At 49.4% G+C, this 13,662-nt stretch overlaps 1 protein-coding gene across 1 annotated transcript in view; it reads left to right on the top strand.

Moving 5' to 3' along the window:
* The window catches only part of KCNIP3 (potassium voltage-gated channel interacting protein 3), a gene marked incomplete at both ends in the record, with an annotated part of 72,491 nt that extends 71,287 nt beyond the window's left edge, over positions 1-1,204 (top strand). Inside the window, 2 exon segments of the mRNA XM_084235197.1 lie at positions 573-635; positions 1,157-1,204. Coding sequence (XP_084091323.1) covers positions 573-635; positions 1,157-1,204 — 111 coding nt within the window.
* Positions 1,205-13,662: the final 12,458 nt, after the last annotated feature.

The following is a 13,662-nucleotide window of genomic DNA, read 5'->3' as shown; positions in this document are numbered from 1 at the left end:
CTCTGAGTTCCCTTCATGAGGAGGTTAATCTTGCATCCTCCACCTGGCTGCTTGTCAGGGTACCGAGCACCAAATTAAAAGAGCATCCCTATTCTCTGATCCACGAAGCTAATCTTAGGCAAGCAGGATCATGGATTCCAAGACCGCTGACACCCCGGGCCAGTGTTCTGGTGCCTTCTAAGAGCTCCTCTGTCTCCTACAGGGACACTGTGTGAGAGAAATGGGGTTGGGTGACTGCTTAGTGGCCAGCTTGTGCCTAGGTTGCTCCATCTGCCCTGGCTGTGTGTCAAGGAGTTAAGGGGGTCACTGAGCATGGGTGTGCGTCCTGGGGATGTAAGCCCAGGAGGTCATCAGGGAAGCCACTGAGGGTAGAGGCAGACTAGGAAGAGGCCCGAAAGGTCAGCTGTGGGTAAGAGGTGGCTGGGGAGGTACTTTATGTGGCCTGATCCAAGTAGGAGACAGAGGGGACAGGTCAGGGTGGAGGAAACCCACCCACCCACTGCCATCATCTCAGGCCTGGATAGGGGCATTCCCTGCTGAGAGACTCACTGAGGATGTTGCTTGGATTACAGAAAATGGACCGAAATCAGGACGGGGTGGTGACCATTGACGAGTTCCTGGAGACCTGTCAGAAGGTAGGCGACACTGGGAGTCGAAAACACCCAGTGTCCCGCACCTGGCAGTCCCCGGCCCCTCCCCAACTGCTCCAACCCACAGCCCATGTGGGACCTCATCCCTCAGCCTTGCCTTTGCAATGCCTTGCATCGCAGGGGGACGTGGGGCCAGGGGTGGCTGATTAGGACCTGTGCCCTCAAGACAAGTCATTCCTCAGCACTGGTGCTGACCCTCCTCCACAGAGCAGGGGACAAGACACCAGGCCTCGACCAGCCTCAGCACCCCATCTCTTCCAGAGCTGCCTCTTGTTGCCCCAGCCTCCACTGGGAGGTTCATCCGTCAGTGAGTTGGCAGGCCCCAGACAGGCATATAGTCAAACTGTGGGCTGAGAAGGCTGTGCCCCATCCACCCGCGAGACAGAGTTGCCACTGCAGGGTTCCATGTCCCCACTGAGAATCTGCTCAAGGGGGGGTTGGATTGGACACTGCCCCACTGGCCCACCCAGGGCCTGACCAAGCCTCTGGTCCTTCTCTCCATGCAGGATGAGAACATCATGAGCTCCATGCAGCTGTTCGAGAATGTCATCTAGGACATGTGGGGCATCTCTAAGTGGCATTGCGGCCTCTGCCCCCAAAGAAACCTCAGTCCTGCCGGGAGTGGCCTCCATGAGAGACTTTTTTCTAATATATTTGCAAAAAGTGAACAGTTTGCTCCAGACACGCGTGCGCACGTGTATGCGTGTACACACACACACACACACACACACACACACACCATTCCTCTGGGCTGGCAGAGGAGGAGCAGAGGTCCGGGAGGGACTGAGTGTGTCTGGGAGCTGAGTCCGGGGGAGAAGAACCACGTACCCCCAGCCAGTCGCCCTCCCAGGCCAGCAGGGCAAGGCTGCCTCTGGGGTGGGGAGCTGAGAGTGGGGTGTCTGCAGGCCCCTGGCTGGGGTGTTAGCAACAAAGTGTCAAGCTCCCCCTTCAAGGAGAGTCCAGTCTCCAAAGCAAAGGCTCCGCTTGAGAGCCCACCTGCCCCTCCCTTCTGCCACCCCTTTCCCATCACATCTGAGCCAGGTTCTAGGGGCCTCTCTGGCCACCTTGCTCCTCCCCACTCCATCACTCCCTACCCGCCGACTACACTCCCAGAATGATGCTGGAGGGGCAGCTGGGGGTCAAGGGAGTTTGGACTAGGAAAGAGGTGCTGCTTCCTGGAATTGTTTTCCTGGGGCCCAGGACGCCTGCCATGCCAGTGGTTTGGGGCCTCTGGGCTCCATTCCCCTCCAGCCCAGGAAAGGGGCCTCTCAAGTTTAGGGATTGGGTTTCTTGAGGGGAGGGACGCTATCTATGTACTCACTCCACTGGATGGGAGAAGCTGTGGCTTGCCCCAGTCTCTGGTTCAGCGGGGATGCAGTGGGTGGGGGTATACCCCTCAAGCGTTAGACTGCTCCTCCCCCCAACCAGGGCCATCCTAAGGAAAGGTCAAGGCTGGTTCAGGGACTGGCTGCCATGGAGGACAGGTGGTGTAGACCTGGGAAGGGACTTTCCCATCCCTCTTTCCCTCTGCCCTTGCTTCCCTTGGCCCAGCAGTTTCACTGAGCCTCCCTTTCCAAAACAGTGTGGGCCCCCCCACATGGGCTCACCCCAACTCCAGACAAAAAGCACAAGGTCAGAATGCAACTCATGAGGGGAGCCAAGGAACACTGCTGTTTTGAGACAAGACCATCTTGGTAGCTTGAGGCCTGGGTCTCAGGAGCCCCTGTATGGTCAGCCCCTAGAAAGAATTGGGGGGGGGGGGTCAGTTCTGTGCCTCAGAGCATTCGGGGCTTGAAGCCCAGCCCCAGTCCAGCCCAGCTCACCAACATTCAAAAGCACAAACCCCGGGGCTTAGATGGGTTCTGCTCTGGGGATAGAGGCCCAATGTCAGCCTGCAGCCAGGAGCCAACAGTGAGGGCTGAGGGGCCCAGGGTCAACATAGGCCTCTGGGAGAGTCAGAAATGCTGCTCCCTCTGCCCAGGCCTCCCCAAGAGGGAACCCAGTCCCAGGCAGCACAGGCCCTTCTGAGGAACATTCTCACATGATACATTCCATCGGCTGCCACCCGTCTCTGCCCAGGCCCAGCCCAGGGTGAGCAGGGCCCTCGTGGAAAGGCAGGATTGTGGAGGCCGTGGAGATTGGCCTGACTAAGTCATGGGCACATTTTGCACTCACACAGGTGGTCCTCCCCATTGGAGTTGCACTGACACCCCATCTCCAGTCTGACTTGGGGTCCCTCTCCCCTCTTTCAGGAGGGCATCAGCTTTCCCTGGCTCAGGGATCTTCTCCCCCACTTCCCAGGCCAGCCCTCCCAGCTGGTGTAGCTCTGCTTCTAAGGGGCCAAGGGCCAAGGCCCTAATAGGGAGATTCACCACCATGTCCCTGCCCCCCTTGTCCGCAGGCCAGACGGACTGTTCACCCAACCAGGAAGGCCCCATCTCTCACCCTGGGACGGACTGGCCGCATGTCTGCATGGCAGAAGCGTCCCCCTTGGGGCTGGCCTGGGAGGGTAGTTCCTGTTCTCAGCACCTACTGGTATTCAGTCCTATATATTTTAATAAAATAAAGTTGACAAAGAAGAGGGACTCTTGGTGCTTTGTCCCCACTGAATTTTGGTCCAGGCCCTCCCACCCCTGCTACTGTAGTCATGGCTCCTGCCCAGCACTGTCCTGGTAACTAGTAAACATTCCCCTCATTGCAGCATTTGCCAATTTCCACGCTGGATTTCATGCTTCCAATGCGATGTCACCAAAGGGAGAGTGGGGAATAGATCCCACAATTGGGCAGCCTTTCCAAGAAGCTCTAGTCCCGTAGGCTGTATGCAGAGTTGGGGAGCAGGGTAACTCCTTGAGGTGCCATTTGTATTTCATTTCCAGGTCATATTTCTTGCCAGTTCCAGGAAGACATTTCTGTATGTCCCCTCCGTTGAAAGGTGCAGGTCACAGGGAAGCAGCAGAATTTACTTAAAGACATCTTCCTTTTCTAGTTTTGTTTTCAAAAGTATAAACTTTGTGAGGGTTATGTTAGGGGAGAGACCAGAAAAAAGGAACTCTATTGCACTGCTGGTAGGAATGGAGACTGTTTCAACCCCTATGGAAAACGGTATGGAGGTTTCTCAAAATATTAAAAAATGGATCTTCTGTGTGACCCAGCAATTCCATCCCTAGGTATCTATCCAAAGAATACAAAGACATTGTCATGTTCATAACAGTGCTATTTACCATAGTTAAGATATGGAAACATCCTAAATGACCAAAAATGGAGAAGAAGATGAAGATGTGGTATTTTTACACAATGGAATACTACTCTGCAATCAAAAAGACAAACTCACACCATTCAAGGCAACATGGATGGAGCTGGAAAGAATTATGATTGAAGTAAGTCAGAAGAAGAGAGACAAATTATGGATGGTGTCACTTATAAGTAAAATGTAGAGAAACTAAACAAAGGGTCAGATAAAACCAAACTTAAAAACTAACCCTTGAAAGCTGATTCTAGAACTTGGGGATCTAGAATAGGAGGGGAGAGGAAGGAGTGAGAACAAAGCAAGGAGGAATTACAGTGGAATAAGGTGGTAGACTATGGGTGCTTTGGTGGAGGGTGCACGATGGGTATGACAACACATGGAAAGGGGGATCCTCCACTACCAAAATACTAACGATGATGTAAACCAACATTACCTCAATTAAAAAAAAAAAGTAAGCTTTTAAAACTCAGTCATGGATAGGAGGAGTAAGAAAAATTATAAACAAAGATGTAAGAATCAGAAGGTTAATGAACTTATTTTAACAATTAAAACAATTAAAAATCTGAAATAAAACACAGAAAATATTTTCTTAGAAACATCTTTGAAGTGGCAAAAAGGTAAAGCATTCTTGGACCAGAAACTGACTGGAGGTTTCAGAGGTAAGCAGAGCCCTAAAAGGATTTCCTGGAACAGGTGAGTTTCTGACTGACTGACTTTTGTTTCAAATCCTTCCAAGCCCAAAGTATATGTCATAGAGCCCAGAACCCACCCTGGAGAGGAGTCTGTTAGAAAATCCTTCCTCCAGAAAACTGGGACCTCAAAGAGTTACACAGAGTACAAGCAAGCCCACCCACCCCTCCAGTTTCTCCTCACCCAGAAAACTGCAAGCAAAGTTGACCTTCTGAAGTCCTGGCCTAAAACAGTGGAAAAATTCACCAGCTGGACCTTATGTGAGTTCAAAACCCCAAATCACATGGAAAACATACTTGGAAATTTAATTGGTAGTGACCCACTGTAAAGTCATAAGAAAATTAGCAGATTTCAATAAGAAAATGACCACATAACACACCATAAGTGAGATTTAGCAGGAACACTACAAAACCAGATTCACAGGACTTCCAATAATGGAACTAAAAGATACAGTTATAACATGACTATACTTAATGTGTTTAGAGCCATAAACGCAGAAATGTGGGGTAGAAGGGAGTAGGGGCTGTCCATCCCGGGGGGTGAAGTGGGAGTTGAGAGAAGCTTCTCATCTAAATCACCTCCCCCTCTTCCCTGCCCTGAGAGCAGAGAGATGCTGTGTCCTTATACAGGCCCCTAAGTTCCCAGTGCTCTGCCTCCAAGGGTCTGTGATATCTAGGACATAGTTCTGTTCTGGAACTTTGTTTCATATTAAGCATGTTAATTTGCCTGGCTGAACCTGTTTCCTTATCTGTGAAATGAGCAGAAAAACAATCTTTTGACAGGATTGTTACAATGACTAATTATGAATATTTACTAGCCTCTTAATAAATAGGATCATCCTTCCTATTCCACTTAAGAGTTTTTTCCCTTTCTATAGAAGAGTGACTTAGAACAACAAGCCACCAGAGAAAAGAGTTTCCAGTATTGGAAATAAATCTTGGGTGGTGCCCAGTTTCTCAGGGAAACCCCAAGGCCCATTTGGGGGTCACTGATTAAAGAGGAGCAGTCTGTGCTGGCCAGGCCACAGCAGGCTGCCTGTCATCTACGCATCCAGCCCTCCTGCCACCACTGACTGCTGCGAAGCTGCTCCGACCTGCCCCTGGCAGGAGAGGGAACGAAGACCTATCTGTGTGCCCAGTGTGTGTCATTCATTCAGAACCACCTGTGGAGAGGCCCTGGTTACCTTAATAGCACCAACTGGGAAACGTAAGGCCCAGAATATTGTGCTCTACTGCACATCTTTCCAGACACTTTACTGGTACTCCTAGGTGCGTCTTTCCAGGCACTTTGCCAGGTGTGATCTAGAAGCTCCACAGCTTGTCTTTTCTTCCTCCACGTGATGTTTTGCCGCAAATGCTGTTTGCCTGCGGTTCCAAGAGCTGTGCTTCCCTCTGGCCGCCAGGGGGCGACCGCTCCACACATCGGCTCCGAGCAGATTTCCTGCCCTCAGGTCCCAGGGAAGCTATTGCCTTTTATAGATCCCAAATCACTTTCATATTCTTTCCTCGTTCTCCACGTGGTTTTTCCACTAGAAAACTGAAGCAATCAAGTAACCATTCCACAAGTGCGCCCACAGAATACTAGCCTGGGTACAGGGTGAGACATAGGGCAAGTTAGGATAATTAGGCAGTTTTAGGGACAGTGCAGGAAGGGACCTCTGAAGAGTTTAGGAAGGCTTCAGAGATAAGGACAACAAGAGGAATGTAACTAATTCCACTGGGAAAAACAAATATCCCAGGACCAAGGACAACATTGTTAACGCTGGCCTTGGTTTCCCTCAGGTGATAAAGGGAGGTGGAGTTTGGGGAAAAGGAGAGTGGTTTAATTTATGGACAAATTGGGAGGGCAGCAGACTGGTGTCTGGTAGATCACTGTCCTCCCCTTTGTCAGAGTGCAGGATATTTATGCAGGGGGGAGATGAGAAGGGGTCAGCACCAGTGGGCGCCAGCCTGTTTTTCTTCAATAGCTGATGTTTAACTTTCTCTCCCTAAAATGCAGGGGTGCTCATCTGGGAGACTGGGCCATAAAGATAAATCTATCAAACAAGGGGGAAGGCACAACAAATGGGGAAAGACAAGCCTGTTAGATAAGGAATGTGAAGATCCCCCGCTCAGTAGCAGATTAAGTGAGACAGCCGAGAACTAACCAATCACAAAGAGACTGGTGGAGCTTTAGAATAATGAGGGAAAGAAGGTCTATATTCCCTGAGACACGACTCCACTTTGGCTTCCTTGCCCCTTCCTAACCTGGTTTCATGGCCTGGGAGTCCCGCTTTATTTCTGTTCCTTTTCTCCTCAATAAACTTTTTCTTTTTCTAAACAAACCTGCCTCTCCTCGCTTGCTTGCCTAAGAATCTAAGTTCCTGCTGCGGCTTTGTGAGGCACCAACTCGTGGTGGGTCTGGTGGCTGGGACTCAGCGCTGCCCCTGCAGCCTGGGATCTGTTCCTGGCTGGGAGACTAGGCCTGACAATTCCGGTATCAGGGGGACAGGGGATTCCATGACAAAGTGTCCTCCCGTTTTATCACCTAGACATCCATATCTACTCATGCAAAACTGCCCCCACACTGACATGACTGAATTCCAGCGCAAAGCAAATCAAATTAATGTTTGCTTTCCCCGGTCTAGCCTTCCAGAACTCCTCTTTCATTAGCGTCTGGAAGGTCAGAAAGGAGACAATGGTCTGCCACAGGAACAGCTGGGCTCTCAGGAGACCCGGTGAGAAGCAGGTGTGTGTTCAGAGGATTTCAAATAGCTGCCGGTAATTCTCGCGCAACCAACTTTAACACATCACGTCCCAATACACACCTTTGGGACTGAGATGCTTTTGCAATCTCTCGGGGGTCTCCTGTCCCTGCTCGGTGGCCTACAGCCCTCAAGGACATCCACGCTGTCTTCTCCTTCACTGCTGCCTCAGACATGCCGGAGGCCACAGCGCTGTGTGACTGATGTGAGCACATCTGCCTGGGGGGCCTGTCCTGCCACCTCCTCCTGGCTGGGCTCCGCCTCCTCTCTGGGCCCCGCCTCCTGCCAGGCCCCGCCTCCCGCCAGGCCCCGCCTCCCCGCCAGGTGAGCGCTGCAGTCTTCCCGCACTTCTTCCAAGTTCCAGGTCTACACCAAAGAAGCCGTCATTCTGCATTTACTGCATACCTTGCACAGACATAGACTGCGTGATGAGGAGACAATAGCAAATAAGCTACAGTCTCCGCCTTCGGAAACTTGTGGGGACACCAGAAAGCAAAGACAAAAGCCCTAGGCAGCGATTCAGGCCATGAGGGAAGTGACCATGGGGTACAGGCTGTGCGGGGACCAAGCCAGGCAGGAAGGATCGTCAGAGGACTTGGACTTCTCACAGAACTGTGGATAAAACGAGGGAACAGGCTCCTGTCTGCCCTGCCTTCCCTGATGGACACATCCAGACAGGAGCTCTGCTGTGGAGTCAGTGAGGCTTTGAGACCCAGGTGAGGCCCTCCTTCAGCCAGGTGCTGTCGTCTGGACGTGGTTCCTTGTTCTTTTCATTACCCCCATAAACCATCTCCAGGCTGGGCCCCTCCTAGCCCTCTCACTCCTCCCACGTGCCCTGACCCGCTGCGTTGCAGGAGTACCCGCAGCCATGGATAATCACATAGACTTTGAATTAACTGGTTGGAAGGGGTGTGCAGACTAGCTGCCTGCAGAGTGACTCTGTGAGTTCAGAGATTAGAGGCTGAACTATCAGCGGGACCCAGTCTGCACAAGGACAGCAGAACCAGCATGGCCAGGAGTAGCCCTGTGCCTGAGTAGGGCTGAGATGAGGAAATCTAGAAGCCTCCACCCAGAACACCCACCCCTCTGCCTGCTGGTGGGGAAACTGCATACATCTTGAAGGGGAAGTTATGAGGTCTGTTAGCCCTTGACCAGAGCTGAATGGCCCTGGAAGGGATTCTAGCTCCTTCTAAGTAGGCACCTGAGTGCAGCCCTCTCGGGTGGCGGTGGTACCCACAAACTGCCCTGACAGCTATTAGACTACTGGGGCCATCAGTCTTAATACTGGGTTCCCTGTGAATTTTCAACTGCTGTGTACCTTTCTGTCCTGCCTGCTCCTGCAGCAGGAGCTGCCAGCTTCCCTCTAACTCACTTGTTTCAGCCCTAATGTCTTTGCTGTCACACCTGAAACCCCGCACAGGATTCCCTCTCTTCTGCTCCCTCATCTGGCTTTCGAGATATTCAAACCTTCGTGTGGATGCAGGACCTATGTCTACCCACCCCTCTGCCTGAGACGACCCCTCCATTCCTCTGGCAGTAAAAGGCCTTTCGGAACTTCTCCCTGACCTCCCTGGGTATCATGGGATAGTGAGCAGTGTCAACTGATGGCCCCAATGGCCTGCCTGTCCTAAGACCAAAGTCCAAGGCAGTGACTGGGGCAGGCAGTTACCATGGGCACAGGTTGGATGAGACCAATCTCATCTAGAAGGATAGAAGGAGGACATAGGTTTCCTGAAGAGCTGTGAATAAAACAAGAAGAAACAGGCTCCAAGCAAGGGATTGGGGAGCCTTCCTGAGCATATGAAGTATCCATAATGTCCTTTTAGAGCACTTGGGGACCTTTTTTCCCCACCTGTCCCCACTTCTATGATGGACACATTCAGACAGGAGCTATGCCTCAGGGTGGCTCTTTCTCACTGGGGACCCAGGGCAGGTTCTCTATCCATTCAGCAGGCAAGTAAAGGAGATCTTTACTCCACCAATTGCTGTGGGGCCAGCCTGAAGGCTGGCAAGGCAGGGAGGTGAGAGGGAGGAGGCAGGAGGCTGGCAGCCCCAGGCAAATCTTCTCTTGCTGGGCTCTCTCTGGGGTCTGGTCAACTCCTGGTCCTGCCTCTCTGTAATCACTGGCCCTCTCGTAGCCATTCTGCCATAGCCGTTCCTGTCTCTAAGTGTAAGTGCCGCCCTTCAGCCTCGGCCTCCAGGCTCAGGTGTGCACACTTATGCAAGCCCACGCCATGCTCCAGGTATCCTCAATTAGGCAGGCTTACCCTGGGCCCACGCTCCCAAGCGTCTCCTGCCTTAGCACAACCAAGGCCACAGGTGAGAGCCACAGAGACTAGCAGCGTAAAAGCCTGACCATTTCATTTACCCTCCAGGGCCCCTTCTCCACTGGCTCCTGGGGAAGTCCAGGCTTCCTCCACACAAAACCAGCCTAACTCAATTGGTGTGTTGCCTTTATTGGTTGAGGAGGGCCCCTGACTCCATAACAGCCAATGAAGCCCAAGAACTGTGCTGGGAATGCTGGGAAGACCCCCTCGCTCCCACTAAATTGGAGCCCTGAGCTGTTGCTGCCATTTTGCCACTGCGGGGAGCCTCAGGAAAAGAAGTCAGTGCGTAAGAGACGTGACCGAAGCATAGAAAAACCAGGTCTAAGGGGACTTCGGCCCTTGAGCTCAAAATCAAACTGCGTCTTAAGCCAGCCCTTCCCAGCCGGCAGGTCGTAAACTTATGAGATACTCATCGGATCCTCACTAACCTTCTCTTAAGCCACATGAAACTGGGCTGCCCGGCAGTTTCAGCTGAAAAATTCTAAGCTACTGCAACCCCTCATTGTCAAGGTCGGGTGTGCGGCGATACAGGTGCTCTCCAGACGCCAGTGGGCCCGGAGGGAAGGGAGGCCAGGGCTGACTTGCCCGTTGCTGTCTCTTCTGTGGGACTCTCGAGTCTGCAAGCGGAAGCTGATGCTCGCCGGCTGGTGTGCCGGGGCCAGCGCCCTGGCCGGCACATGGAGGAGAGCGCTCGGTAATGCTGCTGCGCCAAAGGTTTTAGGGAAGGGGAGACGGGACCTTGGACCCGACCTTCTGTGTCATGGGGCCAGCTCTTGAGGGGCATCAGCGTCACCTTGAAACATCTTTGTTCTGCCCCATTGAGAGCCTCGGCCTGAGCATTCACCACCCCCAGCACAGCCAGCCCCGCTTCCACCCACTTTCCTTTCCTGAACAATTCTGGCTGTGCCCCAATCCCAGGAGCGGAGCAAATGACGCCAGGCAGTGTTTTTTCCCAGTTTTGAAAAATCACCAAATACAGTAAAATATCTAGAAACTAAAAATAAGGCCCCAAGGAGCAGGCCATCGGTCAGCCCCTAACAGCCAACTGCCAGCCAAACAGGATTATGAAATCAAGTTCCATGTTTTGTTGACAAACTTTCCCAGCCCCAAGGAGAACTTTATCTTGGGCAGAGCCAATGGGGCCCAGAAGGGAGGAGACCCTGTCCTTGAACTTTACCCCCAGGCCATGTTCCCTGCGCATGTGGAACAGGCATCCAGAGGCTTGTTTTGGAGGCATCTTCACCCCACGTCCCATTCATTCCAGACCGCGAAACAATGCTTCACCATTCACTCATTCATGCATTCACTCGTCAAAAACAAAAACAAAAAGCCTTGTGCACCCAGCACTGTGCCAGAGTCTGGGAATAAAATGGCGGAACCTTTGCAAACTTCACTTTTGAATAAAGTAAATTGTCCAAAAAATATAAATTTACAGTGAGCACCACGACCGTGAAGGTAAGGCCTGTGGTTCTGAGTGCTGGGACACGTTGGCCTCAGGAGCTTCCCTGAGGGAAGCAGCATTTGGGCAGAACTTGAATGATGAGTAGGAATAAGCCAGCTCCAGGGCTGTGGGGTGTGAGGGACCACAGCACCCAGAATCATGAGCTGGGTTAACAGGACTGGAGCCTGGGATCTTGTGCACAAAGAGGGTAAAATGGGGGGAGGTACCATGTACTTTACTCATGGTACATGGCAGGGCAGGGTTCCCTAATGCCCCCCTTCTCCAGGGGGTCTGGGATGGAACTGTGACGGGTCAGGAGATTCTCGGTGTGTTGTATCAGTGAGGGAAGGACTCCCCAACAGCTGAGGGCCTCTCCTTTCCTCTTGGGCTCTCACTGGGCTGGTGGTCCAGGGGGCTTTTACTCCTAGGAGGCCATGTGCACCCTGAGGTCCACCACCCTGTTGCTATAGCCAAATTCATTGTCCTACTAGGAAGTGAGCTTGACAAAGTGGTCGCTGAGGGCAGTGCCAGCCCCAGCATCAAAGGTGGAGGAGTGGGTGTCATTGCTAAAATTACAGGACACAACCTAGTCCTCACTGTAGCCCAGGATGCCCTTGATTTCTTTCATCGGTATCTTGTCCTTTTCAGAACGCAAGTCCTGTAAATGTTTTGTTGCATTTGCACCCAAGTATTTATATTTTAGTAATTGCTATTGTATTTTGAATTTCAGGATACACATTTTCTTTTATTGTATATAGACATCTTGTTGATTTTTATATCTTGATGTTTAATATTCTGTGACATAGGTGAACCTACTTATTATCCCTGGGAGTTTTATTTTGTTTTTGTAGATTCCTTGGAGTTTTCTATAAAGATAATCATGTCATCTGCCAATGTGGATGTTTTAGTTCTTCCTTTCCAATCTATATGCTTTTTATTTCCTTTCATTGCCTATTTTACTAGCTAGAAATTCCAATAGCATGATGAACAAGAATGGTGGGAATATTCATTCCTGTTCTCAGCCTTAGCAGGAAAGTTTTCCATCATTAACTATAGGCTTTTTGATAGATGTTCTGTATGAAATTGTCTATTCTTAGCTTTCTGGGTTTTGTCATGAATGAGCACTGAATTTTGTCAAATGTTTTACTACATTAGTTGATATGGCATTGTGATTTTCTCCCCTTATCCTATTAATCATGTGAATTACATTGGCTGATATTTGGATATCAGACTGGCCTTGCATTCATTGAATAAACGCCATTTGGTCATGGTGGAGAATTATTTTTATACATTGCTGGATTGTATTTGCTGATATTTTACTAAGGATTTTGCACATATGTTCATGAGACATATTGCTCTAGGTTTTGTTTTTTTTTTTTTTTTGTACTGTCTTTGTTTGTTTTTGTTTTGCATTGTTTTGTTTTTAGCATCAGGCTAATACTAGCTTCATAACATGAATTGAGACAGGTTCTTCCCTCTATTCTTTGAAATAGATTATGTAAAACTGCTGTTCATTCTTCTTTAAACATTTGGTAGGATTCAGTGATTCTGAGACTGGATTTCCTTTTTAGTAGTTTTTAAGTTAGAAGTTCAATTTCCTTAATAGATTTCATGCTCTTCAAATTATCTGTTTTATATTGGGTGATTATCATAGACTGTCTTTCATGGAATCAATCCATTTTATTGAGGTTGTCAAATCTGTGCATGTGGGTTTGTTCATTCTATCTCTTATAGTATTTTTGATGCCTTTAGGTTTAGTAGTGATACCACCAGTTCATTTCTGACATTAGTAATTCGTATTTTCTTCTTTTCCTTTGCATTCTAATAGAAGTTTGTCATTTCATTGATATTGCCAAATATTCTGCTTTTTATTTCAATGACTTTATATTTTTATTTCAATTTTATGGATATTTGTTCTTGTTCTTAAATTTATTATTTCCTTCCATTTGCTTTGGGTTAACTTGGCACTTCTTTTTTTTAGACATTTTTAAAGGCTTTTCTTCTTTTCTAAAATAAGAATTTAGTTCTATAAATTTCCTTCTGAGCACTGTCTTAACTGTCCCACAACATGTTTTGCAATGTTATTTTTCATTTTCATTAAGTTCAAGGGTTTTTTGTGTGTTTCGTTTCTCTTGAGACTTCATCTTAGACTTAGGGATTATTTAGAAGAAGCTTCCAAAAAAAGATGGCTTGAAGATTTTCCTATTTGTATTTCTGTTACTGTTTTCTAGTTTGATTCTATTTGCTCAAAGAACACACTCTGTATGGTTTCAGTTCTTTTACATTTATTGAAGCTCACTTTATGCCTCAGAATATGTTCCATCTTGCCAGATGTTCCATGGGCACATCACTACTGTTGGATGAAGTGTTCTGTGAATGTTGATCAGATCCTCTTCGTTGATTTTGCTGTTTCAACATCCTTTCTGATTTTCTGTCTAGGTGTTTAACCAGTTAAGAAAGGAATGTTGACGTTTTCAGCTACAACTGTAGATTTGTCTGTTCCTCCTCCCAGTTCTGTCAGTCTTTGCTTCACTATTTTGCACTTCTGTTGTTTGGTGCACACA

This window comes from Talpa europaea (assembly GCF_964194135.1).
Source record: "Talpa europaea genome assembly, chromosome: 6".
Taxonomy (NCBI): Eukaryota; Metazoa; Chordata; class Mammalia; order Eulipotyphla; family Talpidae; genus Talpa; species Talpa europaea.
This window is presented reverse-complemented; position numbering and strand designations above follow the sequence as displayed.